The 22,570-nt window shown below is 31.0% G+C and overlaps 3 protein-coding genes across 4 annotated transcripts; 1 reads left to right on the top strand and 2 right to left on the bottom strand.

Moving 5' to 3' along the window:
- Positions 1-1,233: 1,233 nt before the first annotated feature.
- On the top strand, positions 1,234-7,363 carry LOC115890157 (lipopolysaccharide-induced tumor necrosis factor-alpha factor homolog). Its single transcript, XM_030910318.1, has 3 exons — positions 1,234-1,483; positions 3,145-3,381; positions 6,997-7,363. Exons 1-3 carry the CDS (start codon positions 1,258-1,260, stop codon positions 7,233-7,235), a joined length of 702 nt encoding a protein of 233 aa, XP_030766178.1. The 5' UTR covers positions 1,234-1,257; the 3' UTR covers positions 7,236-7,363.
- A 2,280-nt stretch (positions 7,364-9,643) lies between these two features.
- Positions 9,644-17,852, bottom strand: LOC115890095 (E3 ubiquitin-protein ligase RNF216-like). 2 transcript variants are annotated; one of them, XM_030910234.1, is made up of 10 exons: positions 17,696-17,852; positions 17,311-17,399; positions 16,973-17,258; positions 16,387-16,576; positions 15,344-15,896; positions 13,414-13,491; positions 13,173-13,351; positions 11,645-11,755; positions 11,247-11,378; positions 9,644-10,247 (listed from the first exon to the last, which is right to left on the bottom strand). In XM_030910234.1, exons 3-10 carry the CDS (start codon positions 17,193-17,195, stop codon positions 10,115-10,117), a joined length of 1,599 nt encoding a protein of 532 aa, XP_030766094.1. In that variant the 5' UTR covers positions 17,196-17,258; positions 17,311-17,399; positions 17,696-17,852; the 3' UTR covers positions 9,644-10,114. The 2 variants fall into 2 exon arrangements, with proteins under 2 accessions (XP_030766094.1, XP_030766095.1); XM_030910235.1 differs by having other exon boundaries at positions 17,604-17,833.
- Positions 17,853-18,364: 512 nt separating this feature from the next.
- Positions 18,365-21,504, bottom strand: LOC115890100 (lipopolysaccharide-induced tumor necrosis factor-alpha factor homolog). The gene is made up of 4 exons (XM_030910241.1): positions 21,368-21,504; positions 19,299-19,461; positions 18,970-19,114; positions 18,365-18,909 (listed from the first exon to the last, which is right to left on the bottom strand). Exons 2-4 carry the CDS (start codon positions 19,447-19,449, stop codon positions 18,810-18,812), a joined length of 396 nt encoding a protein of 131 aa, XP_030766101.1. The 5' UTR covers positions 19,450-19,461; positions 21,368-21,504; the 3' UTR covers positions 18,365-18,809.
- Positions 21,505-22,570: the final 1,066 nt, after the last annotated feature.

Below are 22,570 nucleotides of genomic sequence, written 5' to 3'. Positions count from 1 at the left end.
TAACCTATAATTTGGCAAGACTTTGACAAGCGTCAAAAATGACAAAAATCTAAAGGCGAGTTCATACGCATCGGCGTCCGTTTATCGTTCATCGTTCCGTCAAACCAATAAAATTGAAATACGATCTGTCATTTTTTAAATAAACCAATAAAACTGGTTAAAAACAACAAGACACGACGCATGACGGATTTATATTTAAACCCATCCATAGATAACTTAAAAATTATTAGAAACTTCTTTTAGTAAAATAAATAGATTGGTATGGGATGTCATCTGCTTTTCTTCTATCATCGTCTGTCGAAATCTTACCTGAGAAAAAAAACAGAGTTTTTTATTTATTACTTGTCAAAGATTAGATGTCAAAGAATTTAGATACGTTAATTTGACTTACCTGCTTCAGTAGCGTATCGGATGTTTGTGGTAATAAATACTTATTATAACTTATCTATTTTTATTAGAACTATATATTTTTATAACAATTTTAATAACTACCAACATTTATTCACAACGTAAAATAAAACAACAAATTATTGAGTCTACCCCACGTCTACCCTACATCATATTTTTACATTTTTTAAATAAAATTAGAACGACACTGATAAACCGGAATTTAAGTCGGCCATATTTGAGGCCTATCGCGGTGTACCTAAGATTTTTGATATGCTCCTTCCTTAGTCTTCTTATTCAAAGGGTAATGTCTATTAATCCCAGAGATATAGATGATTTTAAGCTTGATTTGCATGCGTCCGTTATTCGTTGATACGATGATCCGACGACGCTCTGATTGGTCTTAGCGTTTTCGCGTCACTTTTCATCCGTAATTTTTTTACTCCAGCCCGTCAAGCGTCAACGGAGAAAGATCGAACGATAACGGACGTTTTGACACTTTTTTGACAAGTTTAATCTAACTTTAATAAAAGTAAAATAGTACAAGAACTAGCAACGTCGGGAAAAAAAGAATTTTAAGAAACCTGGTTCTCTAATATATCTTTTGTTATGCTCTCCTGACCAAAGTGCGGGCGGTCTGGCTGCCGGTAGACTACTGCGGTTCACTACAGCGCATCAGATCTATACAGGGTATCCCATTTTCGTGTGTTTTATGGGATTTCTCTTTTATGGGTAGAGATACAATGCGATTTTCACATTATTTTGCTAGTTTTTTATGAAACCCCACTTCTTTTCAAAGTTTTCACACCCTGTATATGGAGAAATATGCCTTTTTGGCATGCATTGACAAATAATGTGACATGGACAGATATGAGCGATAAAGATAATAGCAAAATCCCAAGAACCACCTCTGAACTGATCGAAACGACGGAGTTATCTGCTCCTGAGCATCTCGAAGATCAGAATGTTCGAGCAGTCACGCACAGAGAGGCGTTTTTGGAACTGATAAACGAAGAAAGAACGCCTAATTTAGTAACTACTTCACAGCCGAACTTGAGAAGTCCATATAATGAATTGGCTAGTTACAAAAACACAGGTTTGATTGGGTTGAATTTATTTATTATACCAGATCTTTAATCTTTTTATTAAGTAAATAATGAAACTAAAAGAATTTTTTACTGATGAATCCAAAACTATAAAAAATAAAAATAAAATACTATACAAGCAGCGTATAAGTGGGACACGCGCAGCATTATTATACAGGGTGTTTCAAAACAAATGCGAAAAACTTGAAGGGGTGATTTCTTGTTCAAAATAAACGGTAGTTTGCTTTATAAACATTGGGTCAAAAGTCAACCATTAGGGAGATATCGCGGTACAAAAATGGCGGAAAAATAATGTTTTTATTTTTTATCTTGAAAACGAAAAACGATAGACTAATGAAATTTTATGGAAGCATTACTGTTATGAAAACATACTTTCTGGGAATTTTCTCACTTTTTTAAAATGAGTGGAAGGGGTTGAAATAAACTGCCCTTATAATTCTTGTTAACGAAATTTAAAAAAAAATCTTATCAAACACATGCAAAAAAATTAATTTAGATAGCTTGGTTTATTTAGAAACTTTTTTATCTCTTGTGTTTCTTTGATAAAACTCGCCGATTTGAAATTAAAAAATAAAATGTAAAGCATTACATGTCAGGATAAAAAACATTTTTAGATAAAGAATCTAGTGATAATAGCGATAATAATAAGAATCTAGATAATAATGTATTGCAGTAGAGTAATGTCAATAAAATAATATTAGAAACATCCTAAAAAGTGACAGCGGCCGACTAGATTTTTTCCTAAAAAAATTAGAGCAGCCTACTAGATTCTTTATCTAAAAATGTCTTTTGTCCTGACATGTAATGCTTTACATTTTATTTTTTAATTTGAAATCGTTGAGTTTTATTAAAAAAACACGAGAGATAAAAAAGTTTCTAAACAAACCAAGCTATCCAAATTAATTTTTTTGCATGGGTTTGATAAGATTTTTCTTTAAATTTCGTTAACAAGAATGATAGGGGTAGTTTATTTCAACCCCTTCCACTCATTTTAAAAAAGTGAAAAAGTTACTAGAAAGTGTGTTTTCATAACAGAAATGCTCCCATAAAATTCCATTAGTCTATCTCTTTTCGTTTTCAAGATAAAAAATAAAAACATTATTTTTCCGCCATCTTTGTACCGCGATATCTCCCTAATGGTTGACTTTTGACGCAACGTTTATGAAGCAAACTACCCTTTATTTTGAACAAGAAATCGCCTGCTGCAGTTTTTCGCATTTGTTTTGAAACACCCTGTATAAATACAGTTATATGACAGCATCCAAGTGTGCTTGGTCCAAGTACCTTTGATCATGTCATCCCAGCCTTTTTAGGACCACCACCATACCAAAATTTCAAAAAAAGAGTAGCTTTTAGCTTGTAAAATAATGTCGTTAATTAATTTAAAATTGTTTATTTTCCTTTTTTGTTATACCTGCAATTTCTTGAAAACTACAGTAGCATTAAAAAAATGTAGAATCAGTGTATCTAATATACTTAAAATAAGTTTTAGTTTTGGCGGCACCAAAATCATTGAAGACCTGTGATTCTAGATGTGATTTCTAGATTCTATTGTAGACCTGTATTCTACTAGATAGTGATTTCTAGATTCTATTGTAGATCTGACATTCTACCATTAGCTTATTCATTCATCAATTCATATTAATTTCAGCTTGCGGGATCATCAATTCAACGAGCGCAATGCACAACGAGAGCTACGTGCAGAAAACCGAATCAAAGATATCTTTGTCTCAAATTCCTCCATCTTATTCCACTGTATTGAAACTGGGACCTCCGATTACCATTTTCAATTCGAGAACGTACGCATCCGTACCATTCATAGCCAGGCCACCACCGCCATCCTACGCAGAGGTACATGGGTGGGACGATAACCCCAGCATCGTATCATGTAAGCTCTACATCATATAAGCACCAGATAACACATAATTATATTATCTATGATTTAAGTCAATAACTAATAGTTATCATCGTTACATGGCTAATTTTTTGTGTGAAGTATCCTTTTGTGTAGCCATTATGAAATAGTCATGTCTGCCAGCGCGATCCCGGGGCTTAAAACGGGGGCGGCCAATCAAAAGGGTGAAATTTTGTTACTAAAAATATTATAAAATACATGAGTTATAATTGCGAAAATAGCTTTTATTTATTATTAATGTTGCTGCCCCGTGCCGTGTGAACTCAGCCTTAGGCCTGGCCAATCGCCTATGACTCATACGCCAAGCAATGCCGACATTCTAAGAACGAATAAGAATTTACTAGACAAATCTGGATTGTCTGTTTCTCTCCTATATAAGCAGACGCCGGGGCCTAAGAGAGAGAGAGAGAGAGATAAATAACCGTAAAGATAATAATAATAAATAAATTCAAAATAAATTTCTGTTAGATAAATAATTAGATAAATTGTAAATAAGTTATAAATAGTTCTTTAAGTCGTTAAATCGTTATTGTTTTTTGTTAATTAGTGCTAAATAAATTGTGACTGTATCCACACGGAACCGACGAAAAACGTAACAATTGGTGTCAAGTGTGGCGTGTGTGATAGACTAGAAAAATAAAAAGACTGACGATGGCTCCGAAAAAATTATTGAAAGACCTGAAAGTGTCGGAATTAAAATGCATACTGGAAGAGAGGGAATGCGAGACAGATGGAAAGAAAAGCATTTTGCAAGCGAGACTGAGAGACGTTTTGATTGAGGAAGGTGAGGATCCTGACACATTTTGCTTTGAGTTGGAAGGTGACCTTGACTGGTCCTTACAAAAATTAGAAGACAGTTTGAATGATAAAATTACAGGAAATTCTCAAAAATTAGAAGACAATTTGAATAGTAAAATAATTGACTTGGAAGTTAATTTAGAAGAGAAAATCAGTGATAAAATTAATATTTTAGAAGATAAGATCGCAGAATATTCTAAAGACATACAGGCCAGCTTTAATAATAAAATAATTAATTTAGAAGAAAAGATAACAGAAATTATAGAGAATTCTACGGAACTACAAGACAAAATAACACAAATTGAAGATGATGCAAACAGAAAAATCGAAATTTTACGGGAAGAAATAACGAAGTCTTTTTATCGTTATTGTTTTTGTTAATTAGTGTTAAATAAATTGTGACTTTCTATCCACACGGAACCGACGAAAAACGTAACATTAAGAAACGTGGAAAATTGTTGGCAGACATTTTTCTAGTCGCTAAAATGCCGACAGACAACGCGAAAGAGGCATGAAATTTCAGCCACGAGAAAAATGTCTGTCAACAATTTTACACGTTTCCTAATAATAAATAAAAGCTCTTTGGCAATTATAACTCGTGTACCTTATAATATTTTTAGTGTTAAAATTTCACGCTTTCGATTGGCCGCCCCCGTTTTAAGCCCCGGGATCGCGCTGGCAGACATGACTATTTCACAATGGCTACACAAAAGGATACTTCACACAAAAAATTAGCCATGTAACGATGATAAGGTTTTATATGTAGCCAGCTCTCGGTCTATAAAGAATACAAGGACAAATAACACCTGAGTAAATTAATTTTTAATAAAATTAATTTATTTTTAATTTTAAATTCATAATCTACATAACTACGATTCGCATCTCTTAATAAAAAAATTATACAGGGTTGTTCACCACATACGACACGGAGTATTGTAGCTAAACGATGAGATTTTTACAAATTGTAAGTTTTGGGTTCGATGAAAGACTATTAGAGGTACAATTTAAAAGTAATTTTACAAGATGCAGAGTGTCCCAAATAAGTAAAAAATATCATAGTTGTATTTTTTTAAATGAAACACCCTGTATATTATTACATTTTTAGTTTCTAATATTAAATTAAAGGTAAATTTGATTAAGATTTATTATACTTAAACCTTACCGTTTTTGAAATATTTTCAATTTTGTGAAATTGCAGTAAAAATTTTAAGGCTTCGTTTCTCCAAGGGTATCAAAGTTTTTGATACTAAATATTTACTGAAGTTTATTTACTGATCAGTTATTGTGTTGCAATAATAAAAATAATACTACCTTATACAGAGTGTCTAAAAATTTATTTTAAATAATTATTAGCTTCAAACGGCAATAACTAGTTTAATTTAAGTGGAACACCCTGTATATTTTACGAGAATCAGATGCACAATTTAATTGTCTATCAAATTATATTATACCATTTTTTACCTATCTCTTTAAGTTTCCGTAGAAAATGCATTTTCTTGTAATTTAGAACTTATTTATCAATATACCCATGGACTATTGACATTTTAGATTATTTTTAAAGATGTCCCAAATTTTTAAAGAGTACAGATACTAATATTGTCGATATAATTCGTTTATTTCATTAAAAAATAAAAAAAAACTGTTTAAATATTTGTTAAAGAGGATCAATTAATATGATTCCAGTATTCAAACTACATTAACTGACTGCGTTGATTAATAATAATTGCTCCAAATACTAAAAAACTGAATTTTGTATGGGCATTAGACAGTGTGATAAAAAGTAACACCTTAAAAATGATATTTCATTTTTTAATAAATGCTTATTTATAACAACAAAGACTTTAATTTGATAACTTATTATTATATTGATTTCTGACTCAAATCCACATTTATTTATAATAATTTATTAACGAACACAATTAAGTATGTATTTAATTAGTATATGGGCGGAAATAATGGTGTTATATTTAATTAATGGTAAACTCTTTTATAAAGATTTAAATAGTTTTCTTTTTGCATACAAATGGGCCAGTAATATTATCGTTTTGCTAAAAACGATAATATTACTAGTCTGTACATTTTGTACATTTGTTGCTTTAAAAACAATCTAAAATGTCAATATTCCATGGATATATTGATAAATGAGGTCTAAATTATAAAAAAATGCATTTAACATGCCTAAAACTTGAAGGGATAGGTAAAAAATGGTATAATACAATTTGATAGACAATTTAATTGTGCATCTGATTCTCCTAAAATATACAGGGCATTCTATTTAAATTAAAGAAGTTATTGTCGTTTGAAGTTAATAATTATTTAAAATAAATTTTTAGACACTCTGTATAAGGTAGTATTATTTTTATTATTGCAACATAATAACTGATCAATAAATAAACTTCATTAAATATTTAGTATTAAAAACATTGATACCCTTTGAGAAATGAAGCTTTAAAATTTTTACTGCAATTTCACAAAATTGAAAATATTTCAAAAACGGTAAGGTTTAAGTATAATAAACCTTAATCAAATTTACCTTTATTTTAATCGTAGAAACTAAAAATGTAATAATATACAGGGTGTTCCATTTAAAAAAATACAACTTTGATATTTTTTATTTATTTGGGACACTCTGTATCTTGTAAAAATATGTTTAAATTGTAGCTCTAATAGTCCTTCAACGAACCCCAAACTTACAATTTGTAAAAATCTCATCGTTTAGCTACAATACTCCGTGTCGTATGTGGTGAACAACCCTGTACAATATACACTAAATTTTTTATTTTTTTTCAGCTGATTCAATGTTATTTGGGCCAGGACCAACCTACCTCACCTGTCCAAGATGCAGGACAGTCATTATATCGGACGTACGGCCAGAACACTCCTGTTTGTCGTACTTAACCTCATTTATACTGTGTTTGTGCCTGTGCTGGCCCTGTTGTCTCTTACCATTCTGCCTAAGAGCATGCAGCAACGTGTATCATTACTGTCCACGATGTAACACCTATTTGGGCGTGTACAAACCTTGTTAACGGGGAATTTTTTGGTTTAGAACATAGACTTAAAATAAAATATAGACTACACTATTTACATCTCAACGCGGTCAAACAATCTTTTTTGTACACATGTTTACTTCTGGGTACAGTCGACCGAGCCTTCCTCATCCAGCCTATCTTGTCACGTCTTTAATATTATCAATATTTTTTTTCTTGTTATACGCATATATTGAGATATTAATACTACAGGTTAATAAAGTAGGTTTTAATATTCCATAGATGTATTAAATAGTCCTTATACTACTAAATTATAAGTCGGATACTGTTTAAAAAGGATAAGTTCTTTACAATATGACAACACCGATTAGAGGCGAGGGAGCCTATTCATTCATTTATTACCTTGTAGTACGTGTCGCACGTGTGCGGTAAAGCTTTGTTGCCGCTATCTCCCCGGCTGTATTAACGCATTTTCTTAGCTTGTAGTGCTTAAGTGTTTATTTTATTGACTTTTTCTGTTCAAGAACTATAAAATATGGTTCGCCAGTGCCAAATTTGCAAGAAATTTGACTTAAATAATCCATTTAAGTCTTGAAACGACTTTTGACCGGTAGGCAACTCTCAATTTACCCATTGGGAGTCAGTGGCGTTGTTGTAGAAAGGCGCTTATTTAGATAATATTTTAGTAAAATGTAAAATCTGAATTTTTTCTCTTACATTACATTATTTACTTACTTACATTGTAACAAAATCATAATTATAACCCTGTTAATAATTAATAATGTTTTTATTAAAAATATATTCCGGTTTATTCTAAAATTATCTTCAGAATCTAAAATAACATACAAGAATTTTAAAATGATATTACATTATGAAACAATATTTTTTAATATACCGGGTCGTCTCAAAAGTGGCTCACCCCTATAACTTTTTTATTTTTTCAGATAAAAAAAAACAGATTTGTATGTTAGTAGGTATATGACATAAATTAGGATTTATTGACATATTCAATTGTTTTTGGTCTCTTCCTGTTTCACCGAAATGATTACATCTTTTGATTTTTAAAGGCACCTTCGGTATATTGCTACTTTATTCGATAAAAAATGACACTCTGAATAGAATGACATATCATATGTCAACTTTTGACATTGTCGCTTAAAAACAAATCGTATTTTCAATTTCAATCCAGGGTGCCATGGTGTTGTTAAAAACACTAAGTTTTTAATCAAGGAGCCTTGGAAAATAGTTTTGATCGTCTAATGGGTTTCGTGTCTTGTCTAGGCCGGTTAAAAGATGTACAAATCGTATTTTTATCATACATATGTCAATTTTTTCAAATGGAACAAGGGTGACTCATTAGCATATTTGGAAAAAGCATTTTTTTATGAATATATTGATACCACACACTTGGTATTTCGAGTCAAATTGTCGTTATGAACCGCGTGTTACAATTACAATTAAACCATATGCGAAAATGTCAAAAGTTGACATATGATATGTAATTTTATTCAGAGTGTCATATACCGAGGGTGCCGTTTAAAAATTAAAAGTTATAGTCATTTCCGGTGAAACAGGAAGTGACCAAAAACAATTGAATGCGTCAATCAATCCTAATTTATGTCATATACTAACATACTAAATCTTGTTTTTTTATTTGAAAATATAAAAAAATTATGGGGGATGAGCCACTTTTCGGACGCACCCGGTATAATAAAGACAGTACCGAGTTAAATAAATGTAGTTTTCATTTTATCCACTTCCTATCACCTTCCTTGCATTAATGGAACAGATTTATGTTTTCTCTATTTTACATAATAAGACATCACTTAACCAGAAAAAAAATTACAACAATCATTTTTTTTTCTCTCCCTGTCGCCGATTCTATTTATCTGTGGAATAGATCCTATTTTAATTAATATTAGGGGTTGTAAATGTTTGACTAAAATTAATAATTTATTATTAATTTCAAAAATTACGTAATTTCGATTATAAAATTTCTTCTATAACGTGTATTTTATTATTTTTATCCTTTTGGACTCTAAGACGTTTTTCTAAACTTTTTAAAAACCTGTCCTAAATCTTAATAAAATATAAAAAAGTTTAAATACGATAATTTTTAATTTAATTATAGCTTCATTAAAATAAAAAAATTACCCGGCTATGATACGGAGAGTTCAGGTGTACTTGAGAAACGAAAGACAGTGTTGTGTTTCTCGGCAGAGTCGTCAGGGAACGACCGTTACGACAGAGACAATCTATCTATCGCTCGTGTCGCACTCGTTATAACCTAAAACAATAACACAACAATAACCAGACATTGTCTGACCGCATGTTCCAGCTATTTATGAATGAGATGCTCAGTCTATATTTTATTTTAAGTCTATGGTTTAGAACCTTTACAAAATTGATATTTTTTAGGGAGTAATAAATAAAAAACAATACTCATAAATGTTTGCCTTTATTTTCGTTTTTTTTTGTTATGTACGTAAATACATTTTTTTAATTAACAACCCATGTTACAAAATATATAACAAACAAGATGTTACATAACATATGCAACTTAACATACCGACAGTCCCGCGATTTTGACATTCAATAAATGACAGACCGAACTGTCACTGTCAGGGACCAATAACTAAAAGGATACAAAGACCAACAACACCAGAAACTAAATTGTTACCGGTTTACACCGAACAGTGCCGTGCCTTGTATTGTTTAGTTATTGCTCACATAGTAAAGACTTTTATGTTGATAATATAATAATATACTATTATTTAAATAAAAAGCTTAAAGTAAATGAAATAATGAGATTTTACAATACAGGTAAATGTAGATACCGTAATATCCATATAAAAAAATATCAAAAATATTGCCGGAAACTTATTCTATAACGTTGAGCAAAGGATCATCGAAAAACTTTAGTAAAATTGATCGATACCCACGGTAGGATCGAACTTAATTTCAACATTGCCCAACTCGTTTCTTGCTTGTTCTGCACCGATTTTGATCCTGTTCAGATTGATTTCATTGTCGTTGGTAAACAGCGGACAACTGCGAAAGAAAACGTTCATTTAAAGTAGATATGTTGAGAAATATCGATACGTAAATTATCGATATTCAGAAATATCGATATTTTAAAAATTGGTACTCCATCTGACAGCAGAAAGTTAAAAATAGGTACATTTAAACTAGAGCTGTTTAAATATATCGATATATAAATTATCGATACACATAAATATCGATACCTGAAAATCGATACTACATTTAAAAAGACGCTTAAAGTAGAAATGTTCAAATGCATCGATAAAGGATTATCGATATACCGAAATATCGATACTTTTAAATCGATATTACATATAACAACTGCAAAAGAAAAAACATTTAAAGTAGAGATGTTGAAATATATCGATACATAAATTATTGATAAATAGAAATATCGATACTTTAAAAATCGGTATTACATCTGATAACAGAAAATTAAAAATAGGTACGTTTAAACTAGAGCTGTTCAAATATATCGATATATAAATTATCGATACACAGGAACACTGATACTTTAAAATCGATACTACATCTGACAACTTCAAAAAGTAAAAAGTAAGTTTATAGTAGAAATGTTCAAAGGCATGATACATGAATTATCGATATACCAAAATATCGATACTTTAAAATCAATATTACATATAACAACTGCAAAAGAAAAAACATTTAAAGTAGAGGTATCCAAATATATATTTTTTTTAAATCGATACTATAATCTGACAACAGAGAATTGGATAATTCAAATTAGAGCTGCTCAAATATATCGATACATAAATATCGATACTACATCTGGCAACAGAAAAATAAAAATAGTTACATTTAAAGTAAAGCTATTGAAAATATCGCTTATCGATCTACCGAAACATCGATACTTTAAAACCAATACTGCTTCTGACAATTGCAAAAGAGAAAATCCTTACATATAAATTAGAGATGTTTAAATATATCGATATATCAAAAACACGTGAAAATATTTGTAGAACTAGAAAGATTTTTTAGATAACTTACCGTCCAGCACCAAAATGTTCATAGCCATTGATAGCAGCAGAACAAATGTAACACATCAATGCCCCGCAAGTACAAGCCATCTTATTGCAGCCGTTAGTTTTCACATACTTCTTTTTACACTTGTGACATGTCCTAAAACATTAAAATAAAAGGCTATTTAGACTCCTTTTTTTTTGGAAACTATTCTATAGAAACGTAAATATACTTTTGAAAACCACTACACCTAACAGTGATACAAAAATTAGTTCAGTAACACAGTACTAGTGATGGGCAATATTATCGATCTCGAAAAAGTCGACACATCTCGTGATAAAATCTTATTTGAAGATTTTAAAACTCGATTTGTAAATTTTAAAATTTTCTACGACCCATTATGATAAATAAAATAAAATTAATACCTTGTCAAAGCTTCAGTCATCTTATCTTCTATATAGGTTCTACGCCTAACGTCTTCATCGTATTCAATCTCGCTACATTTCTTCGGAATATGAGACTCATGCCTACATTGCCTGTAACAATTAAGAAATATTTCTAGAACATTTAAAAAAAAGCGTCTAAATATTATTCCCTTAGTGGAAAGACGTTGCCAATTTTATTTAACAATTCCTTATTTCCCAAAACGTGTACTAATATGATGTAGGGTAAACTCAATAATTTGTTGTTTTATTTTACGTTGTCAATAAATGTTGGTAGTTATTAAAATTGTCATAAAAATATATAATTTTAATAAAAATAGATAAGTTATGATAATTATTTATTAACACAAACATCCGATACGCTACTGAAGCAGGGAAGTCAAATTGACGTGTTTACATTCTTTGACATCTAATCTTTGACAAGTAGTAAATAAAAGCAAAAACGCAAGAAAAGGCATATAATCAGTTAATTTTCGCGGCGCGACAAAGGAGCAGTTACCAGTGATGCGGGCTCTCTTGGCCGACGCGACGGTTGGGCTGTCGATGGAATTGTCCAAATACATAGAAAAATAGCGAAAAACAAAATACGTATTGACAATTGTCGAGTGAAACATGTATTTTCTTAGATTGAAAGTAGTTCGGAAAGTGGCGGTAAGAGACAATAATTCTCAACATTTATTCATTCAGAAAGGTATTCAAAGTAATGTGTGCTTTTCAAGGTGTTTTGTAAATCAGTGGTTCAAATTGTGATGAGGCCTATATGAAAATAATGTGTTAAAAATGGGGACTGTTATTTTAGTAGTTATTATAATAGCATGTACAAGTAAAGCAGCACAGTGAAGTGTATTTTAGTTAAGTGTATATCGAAAAAGAGAACTGTCACAGTTACATCGATCTGTCATAAGTATCTTTTTTAATGTTGGGTAAGTTTTTTAATTTAACTTTTTTAACACATTATTAAACATTTAACTTTTAATTTATTTTATGTAATAATATCACAATCTTAAAAATGTAATGCATCTCTGCAAACTCCTCAGGTGTTGTGATTTTATGACTTATTTTTAACATATACTTTCTTGTCCATATGGCAACACAGTGCGTCAAATTAACTGAAATCCGGGCTTGATCCGGGTAATTGGATGTAGTTGGCGATAATCTGCCGGCGGTTCTCATAATGTTGCAATTATTTTTTTAAATTTTCAAAGTTAAATAACTCGGTTATTTTCAATTTATTTTAAAAATGGTAAAGAGAAAATGTGTTTATTTTGACCAGATCTACCACCCCTTAAAATATCTGCACTCATTTCTGGGACACCCTGTATAATAAATAACATATAATAAGCTCCGTAAAGACTGACAAATCCACAAAATTTCAAATCAAATTCAAATGTGTCAAATGAATCGTCAAACAGAACTGTCAAGAATCAAACCCTAGGGCCCTTTGTTCGTCTACCATGCATGAATACATGGATAGCATTATAACTTATAGGCGAACCATACATAGGCATACCTGCAAGATTCCTTAAGGCAGTCCTCGTTCTCACACTTGAAAACTATAGAGCCCTCTGGCGGAATGGCGGTATAATCACAAAACGGGCAGGTTTCAACGCCATCTACATCAGCTTCTTTGATTTCCTCACTTTGAATTTTGAGCAGAACTTTTGCAAACGTTTGTGCAGACATAACGTGCTACAAAAAAATCAGACTTCTGATATAGGTATACCGTCATAATTTCATAGTTTTCGCCTTACCTGTATACTGTGTAACGTAAATTGTGAATCACAGTCGTTGGCACAGGGAAACTTCAGTATGGCATCCGAAACTCTAACCTAAATTAATAAATATACAGGGTGTGAATAAAATATGTGCGAAAAGATTGCAAAGCTATTTGATTATAGGCCAGGGTTGTCGCATAAATAAGTATATAATCCACTCACAGAAACAAGCCGCTAAGTATAAATATCGTAATCTTATATCATACAGGGTGTTCAAAATTCTACGCTAAACTTTCTAAAATAAAAAATAATTTTTCTTTGTTTTTTTTTAAATAGTTAAAAAAATAACATTTTTTTTTTGTATTTAAAGAATTTCAAAATTTTTAATGGCTTCGCAGATACACGCAGATTAATTCATATGACTTTTTCAACGGCAAAATACCAGAGAAAAATCACTGGGTAGCTTTGATAAAAACATACTGTAGAAAATGCCATTATAAAATATAAAACCACGAATATCTGGTAAACCGTTAAACATTTTGAAATACTCTAAACACAAAAAATCTTCATGAAAAAATAATATACAGGGTTCCATTTAAAGAAACGAAGCAGAATTATTTTATATTTTAGATAGTTTGACGTTGAATTTTCAACACCCTGTATGATCTAAGATTACGATATGTATAGCAAAGTAAGTACAGACCAATTATAGTAAATCCCTGGTGTAGTTTTGATTTTAGGACATTTCTTGTATTTTTAATATATTTTTTTAAAAATGCCGAAAAATATAATTTTTTTATTTACACTTCCCCAATAAATTAACGCACCACAAAAAAATAACCAAGAGTTTAAGTTAAGTTTTTGTCAAAACCACTTATCCGATTTGGACGATTTTTTTTTTGAATGATAGGTTATTATTTCCACAATGTTGCTATACTAACTGTATTTTGATAGGAATCCTTTTTATACTAATACCGGGTGTAGCAATTATAACGTGTTTTTTTAATAAAATTTGTGACACCCTGTAGAGTTGATCAGTTACAGTATCAAGTTAAAATTGAAATCACATTTTAGCCTTATCTTTTTTTATATTTAGTTTTTTTATTTACTCCATTATCTTCCTTATTACACGAGAAACAACATTTTATAGGATGACATCATTTAATATTGGTTTTAATTAACATTTTTCCATTTTACTCACTAAATAAGTAGCAGGCTATGGAAAAACACGGATTACCAGTAAATGTCAAATAGAGATGCTAGTTTCTGTGCAAACTTGTAGACCATTAGTATCTCTGAGCTGAGTTTGAAGGGTCCGAGCTGTTACGAAACGTTGTCTTAATGTTGAGAGTTTTAAAAAAACGTTCCTGTATCGGTTTTTCGATTCCCGGCCTGCGACAATTACTGCCAGTATCTTTATACCGTTGTATAACTCGTGAAATGGTTGAGTGAGTTACATTAAATCGTTCACCAATTCTTCGGTAGCTCCAACCTTCCTCAGACAATATTAATGCTTGGCACATTCTTCGCCAGTAAGATTTCTTGTTTCACGTGCACGTTGCATATTTTTGAAATAAGAAAGGGACGAAAACGACTGACACTGACAACAAGCATCTCTATTTGACATTTACTGGTAATCCGTGTTTTTCCATAGCCTGCTACTTACTTTAGTGAGAAAAATGGAAAAATGTTAATTAAAACCAATATTAAATCATGTCATCCTATAAAATGTTGTTTCTCGTGTAATAAGGAAGATAATGGAGTAAATAAAAAAACAAAATGTAAAAAAAAGATAAGGCTAAAATGTGATTTCAATTTTAACTTGATACTGTAACTGATCAACTGTACAGGGTGTCACAAATTTTATTAAAAAAACTTAAAACATACTTTAGGTTCTCGCTTAAACAAAATTCCGAAGTTTTTTTTATTATAGGAGCTACAGGTGTAATTAAAAAAATATACTAACCTCTACATATTTTGACAAACAGTCCTTACAAAAAACACATCCCTTCTGACAGTAGTTACACTCCTCAGGGATGAGCTCTTCATCGCAAATCACACAATTCTCCAACAGATTTAGTTTCTTGGCATTTTCCTTAAAGTTCCTATACGTCACATCCCGGTACTTCACAAACATTCTTATCAGTTTCTTATGCCTCAAATAGGCTATTTCTTGTAATAAGGGTAGATTTTTGGTATCGGGTAACTCGATGGGGTATCTGGGCACTTTCAGACCTTTGTAACGAATACTATTGAGCATATCACAGCACTGGGACAAGTTCTTCTTTTTCATCGCAAAAACTAGGTCGATGTGACGTTTTCTTATACTAGGAAAATTGTTATATAAGAATGTTTTGGCGCAGAGTATGTCGGATTCTGGCACATCGTCTTCTAGTAAAGGGTTAGGACGACATGGGTCTTGAAATACGCCTTCTGGACTCGGGAAGATCTTCAAAAATGTCTCTATGTCCAGTTGGTCGCTTTTGTATAAGCTCAGCTGGTCATCTTCTCTTTTTTTGCTACAAAACATGTTTGCTACAAAACGTTTGAATCACCCTGTATATTAGGATGGGTCAAAAAATCGACTACTTTCATTTCACTTTATATTCTGAAAAAACGGTCGGTAGAAACCTCAAAAAAATTCTGTCCAATTGATTTTTTTTTTGACCCACCCTATTGTATATTGATAAAAATATTTATATCTCCATATCACATTTTCTATTTGAGGCTCTAGCTCATGAAAACATGCCTATAAGGGCTCGAACACACTGACGACCAAAACGTGACTTAAACATTCATAAAAATAGAAGTATTTACTGTTGTAGATTCTCAGTAACAATAAAAAAGAATCTTCGTCACGTCTTTTACTGTTTTTTTTACATTTTTAGCGTGTATATAAAGAAAATTAGGATTTACAGTAACCAATGTGTTTGACTGAAGCATTGCGAAAAATAAATATGAACAGAGCCTTTTTCAGAATACTGGATCACCCCGTATTTACTGCCATACCTTTTATAGTCTTCTAACGTAGGGTAGTCGGGATTTTCCAAGGCCGAATCGACGAAATTCTCGATAGCGCTCATCCCTACCAAAACCACCTTTTTGGCCTCTTCTGCCAGGTAATCGGGACACGCATTCGGCAAGGCTTCTTTGAGTGTCTCCAAAACAACTTCCCAATTTGTAATTCCCGAATCATATCCTTTAAGAATCATATAAAAAATATACAAAGCGGATCATAAGTAGTGTTAAAAAAATGTTACAAAAAAAAACTTCTTACATGCCTATATTTTGAGTGTATCCAACGTGAAAAACAAGCAGCATTAAAAAAAATAAAAGATACTGTAAATTTAAAAGTGTATCACCTTCACAATAAACATGTTTTAGTACAGGGTGAGTCACCAAAAAAATCAAAATTCTGTAATAACATTGTGTACGTTACAGTTTTTACAAAACACCTTGTACACAAGAACATAATTTTAAATTATATTTAGCTTAACACTCCCTAAAACTATTTTATAAGCTAATATAAACACATTTGCTCCTGACTCTGGAATCAAATGATATTGTTGACTCACCCTGTACGATGTTACCATACCTACAGCACCCTCTTGATCATCGTAACTTGTTTCATATAGTAAATTTTGCCCATCCCCGCTAAGCAAATCAACCATGTACTCAATTTTCTCTTCGAATGTTCCTACTTCACATATACCTTCCCCTATATTCTCGTTGACCATATCGATGATATTCTCAATGTCCCTTACTCGACGATGTGGAAAAATATCACACAAAACCCTTAAATATGGAGTGTCATCCATGTTTTTTTCTTCTAATGTTGTATTATAAAACTCAGTAGAGGTATTGTGCGAAAATGCAGTTTGCTAAAAATAAAATAACCTAAAATCTGTGCATGTATTTCTACCATTTACTTACCCCTGTTTATACCATTCAATAATATTTAGATTCTATCTTTTAAGAGACGATTTTTTTGCCTGCCATTTTTAATGCCGCCCGGGTTTCCCCTGTAAAATAAATCTATTGTCCCTAATATGCCCACTTGACACATGCAAATAACAGTTTGCAGATAAGAAAAAAGCTGTGATTTAAGAAACATAGATAAGAATAGTAAACAAAATACTTGTTTATATATACTTGTTACCCTTTGTTACCCTTGTATAGGATATTACAAGGATATTACCAACTAAAATACTTTTGGGTATACCTACTTTTGTTCTCTGATTTAAGAAGGATTTTATAATAAAAAATATATACAATTTTACGTCTCATTTACAAAATAAATTGCAAAGTGTTATTTTACCTTTTTGCAAAAATACAATGAACAAGCTGATTTATAAACACTGATAACTAATTTATAAACACTGATAAGATTATAATTTTGTGTTTTCGTTCAATATGATTTAAATTCAAATTTATTACAGTATTGTTTTCTCCTATTTTACATCCTTTTTCAACAAATATCACTACAGATTAAATGTGGATTAAATCATAGGATTAAATGTATAGTATATGACCGTGCGTGTATATCTGGTTGTCTATCCGTTTGGCATTGCAACTGTCCTGTTTTTTCAAAAGATGGCAGAAAAATCAAGATTTTTTAGTAAAATCCCTGTCTTTCTAAAGTTCTTTGATTTAAAAAAGTATCATAATTATTTAATGGCGGGAAAAACTGTATTATCTGTCTTTAATTATTACCAATCACGCTTGAATGTTCAAACAATCAAAATTTATAAAAAAAACAATCTCTACAAAATTATTTAGTAATTGTGCTGAGATTTGGATCAATTTCTATAATATTTTATGGTGAAAATAAGTATAATTTTTAGGAATACTTAATAGAATTTTAATTTTTTAGATGTAGGTACATTTATTATAGCCCTTGTATAATATAGACAAGGTTATAACGTATTCATGCAGTATAGGTATGTTCTATAAAATTAAAAATGCTTAACAGAAATAAAAAAAAACATTCTTACTATTCGTATAATTCTAATTTTTTTTTACAGTTCCTAAAACATTACATACAAATATTTTCTTTTAAAAATCTTTAACAATATAAAATAAACATTAATATAAATTTATTTTTATTATATAAACATAAGGCTAACGTGTAGTCAGCGCCATTAAAAATATAATAGAAGAGTACGGGCCAAGTAAATGACTTCTAGAGCTTGACCCTTCCAAAATTACCATCGATTGTCATTCCCCAGCCGTCTTTGACGCCGTTTTTTTATCTATCGTAGGGTATATTAATGAACTATACAAAAAAATTAAATTCCTACAATGAAATTTGGTACTTAAACTTGAAATTAATCATTTTTACAACACAAGTTGTTTTTTTATTTATTAACTTGGTATCTTCATTAGGGATGGGCTAAAAAATCGATCATTTTAAATTTCGATTGGCTTGTCTATTATGTGTAACTTCCTAGAAAAGCATTGCAGCTTGGACAGGTATGCTTCTTTTCTAAGCATGAATCCATACAGTAGGGGACACATACGCATGGCCAGCAACTAAAAATAAATATATTTTTTGTATTAACTAAAAAACTTAAAAAATGAAAAAAAAAGTACCCGAGTAGACATAGCAAAGCAGCAAATAAATGGGTCTTGGTGCTTGCTGATTTTTCTACTGACGTAGTGACACTTGCATGACAGTGAGGACAAGTTACATGAGCTGGATTTGGACCATACATCGTAGGAGTCGCGGATACCACCACTAAAATCAAAAAAAGAATTTTAAATAGAGACTAATAGAATAAAATCCTAATATATTTTTGATACCAATTAAAAATGTATATGTTTTTCTCAGTAGTGTAATACAGATTACAGACGAAAAGTATTAAAAAATGAATCTCCGATTCCGGAAACGCTAAATCCAACTGACTTTGGATATACTATACCTGTTGCTACCGTTACAGGACCACCATGTGGAGGTGGTGGACCGCCGTGTGGTGGAGGTGGGTATTCCCCTGGAGGGTACACGCCGGGCTGTGGAGGTGGTACAAAACCAGGGGGGCCTGCTTGGTATGGTGGGGGGACTTGCTTTTCCATCTCGAAAACTAACTAAAAAATATGACGCACTGTAAGTTCGTTGTGGACAAGAGAATATTATTAATTTTTAGTGATCCAAGGAGGACATACTATAACTGCTATATACATATTTTAAATAATTTATTAATATTTTTCTTAGAGGGGTATTTACCCCCATTAAAGTATGAAAAATTTAAAATTAAAATTAATTATTTTTTATTATGAGACTTTTTTTAAACTTTACTGCTTTATTGTGAGAGATTTTTTTTTAAACTTTATTTTGGTAGGGATATAATTTTTATATTTCACCGAATAATATTTATAGCATAAGCATTCTGGAATTAATCTTCTTGGAATGATGTCAATAACACATTTATTACATATTAATCAGGATTAGATATATAATACTGATAAAACTTATCATTAACTTCCAAGTATTTTAATACGGTTCACATACAAGTTTTTGGAAATTCCGAACAAGTAAAAGCTTTGAAATCCTAAAAAAAAATATTTATGTAAAGTTTGTCTGCCGAAAGAATCCATGACAGTGAGAGTTGTCGTCTGTCGTTTTAATTAACAGCTGAATTGTATTTTCTGCCATTGTTTGGATGTCATCTGACGAAATTTTTCCTTGACTTTTTTGACAGATGGACAGACTTTACTTTAAAGGGTGAATTAAAGACAGTTTAACTATAACTATTTTGCCTTTGTGAGTTCCACTAAAATTTGTACTGCCTAAGTTACAAATGACATCAGAAGTGCATTATCCTCTTTTAACAGAAGAGAGAAAACTTTGACCATTTTATTAGTTACTATGCAGTTTCGTTTTGGCATTATTAAATGCTTAATTTTATTGGTAAAATTAAATATTTCACATCATACCGGGTGTTTCTCAAAAGCGGCTCACCCCTCTTTGTTCAGAAAGTCAAAAGTTGATATGTCATTCTATTCAGAGTGTCATTTTCTATCGAACAAACTAAAAAAATACTGAAGGTGTCATTTAAAAATCAAAAGTTGTAGTCATTTCCGGTGAAACAGGAAGTGATCGAAAACAATTGAATACGTCAATCAATCCTGATTTATGTCATATACTAAAGTACAAAATCTCGTTTTTTGATTTGAAAAAATAAAAAAGATATATAGGGGTGAGCCACTTTTGAGAAACACCCGGTATAAGAAGCGCAAAAAATCAGGAGTTAAAGAAGATCAGTGGGAAAAAACCAGAGTTACAGAAATTACAGATTTCGGAAAAAAAATGAAGAAAATACAATATGATCGAAAAAAAACGGTGTCGGTGATGACTATTTTTTTGTAAAATTATATGGGGAATATCATCAATGTGGTGATTTCCGAGCTAACTTGACGCCGGGTTTTTTCGATCGTACGGTATATATGTATTTTTTATAAATACACTACTTAAAACAATTATCGCATATTTGAATAAAAGTAATTAATACATATTTCTAAATGAAGAATGAAGCATGCATTTTTCTGCCTTTCTCTTGTGATTTTTTTTAGGATAATTAAAATACATGACAAATTAGTACTGACATGAAATTTTTAGTCGGCTGACTATTTAGTTGCAAAAGTGAAAATAATACATTTTTATAGAGCCGATCGGACCAATATTTGATTGCATTAGGCTATACGCTGACAGGCAATTTTTAATCGGCCGATTATTTAGTTGCATATTTGTAACCAATATATTTCTATAGAGCCGCGGTCACATGCAATCAAATAGTCGGCCGATCGGCTCCATAAGTATGTATTGTTATATGTATTGTTTTCACTTTTGCAACTAAATAGTCGGCTGACTAAAAATTACAGGTCACAAAGTGTCCTGTTTTTTGATAATTGTTTTCAGTAGTTTATTAAAAAATGAACAAAATCTTAACTTATAACATGTAAAATTGATATAATTGAAGTTATTGAAACTCACCTAAAAAAATTATGTCCAAGGTTTGAAATAACTGCACCAATATAACAGAAAATTTTTGATAATAATTTGATGCGGCACCTGATTATATACCTAAGTTTTTCTTATGTTTCAGATGTTGTAGTACTCTTTCTGTGAACTAAAATAAGTACGTTCCGGTAATTAATAAAATTTGACGTTAAATGCGATAACGTAATTAAACAAGATATACAGGACCCTATCTAGAACTTACTACAACTACATAATATATTAAAAACTCCCATATAAAATTAAAAATTAAAAACTCGGTCTCCAGTGGGTTTATGCCAAATAAAGGATTGAAACAGAGTTGTTGTCACCAACACTCTTCAAAATATTGTCAGAAAAAACGCTGCTACAATGGAAGCAGAACGTAGCCGTATGGGAATCCCCTTAAATGTCAGAAATTATTTCGAAAAAAATCGAAATAATAATGAAACTTCTACACCCTGTATCTCCAAAATTAATCATTTTAGGACATATATTTATACGAACTTTTTTACTTATTTTTATCTATCTATCGAAGTTTCTAGAATACAGTTCGGACCACCCTGTATATAGATTTCTGCCTCAAGAATGTTGGGGAAGGCACTGTAGACAGATGTCACACAGTATATTTCTATCGTTATTTTTCGAAATAGGTACACCTCTGTAAGTATTTCGACTTTTAAGTTTCTCAAATCTTTTTTGTAATGTTATCAAAAACACATATAGGCTTCTTTTAGTGATAAAACATGCTGCTAAAACATTCCTAAATGCGGCCCTGCATCTAATATATCATTCCTTGAACAGAATCATTGAGTAACAGTAATAAATTCGGTGAAAAAATCGATCAAATGTGCTTGAAGGCTTCTGTTAATAGTGCTAATCCCACCAAATTTAGCCATCTTAATATTATTTTAAAAAAGATTATCTCAGAATTTTGGTTGGTTGCTTTTTAATATTCCCTTTTATTTACATTTTGCTCTATCTAGAGGGTGTACAGGGTGTCCATTTTGGTTGAAATCATACGGTATCTCCGTTATTAGTGAAGATACAGTGGCGTAGTCTGTGATTCTAGAAAAAAATATTTTTAAATCAACTAAAGTTATGTTTTCTTAAATGGAACACCCTGTATATTTATAAATTATATGGTCTGGCTTGCCATAAGCTTCTCAAAAATATATATCACCCTATATTATTTATTTT

The sequence above is a fragment of the Sitophilus oryzae genome, unplaced genomic scaffold (genome assembly GCF_002938485.1).
Source record: "Sitophilus oryzae breed Bouriz unplaced genomic scaffold, Soryzae_2.0 scaffold_85_pilon_pilon, whole genome shotgun sequence".
Taxonomy (NCBI): domain Eukaryota; kingdom Metazoa; phylum Arthropoda; class Insecta; order Coleoptera; family Curculionidae; genus Sitophilus; species Sitophilus oryzae.
This window is presented reverse-complemented; position numbering and strand designations above follow the sequence as displayed.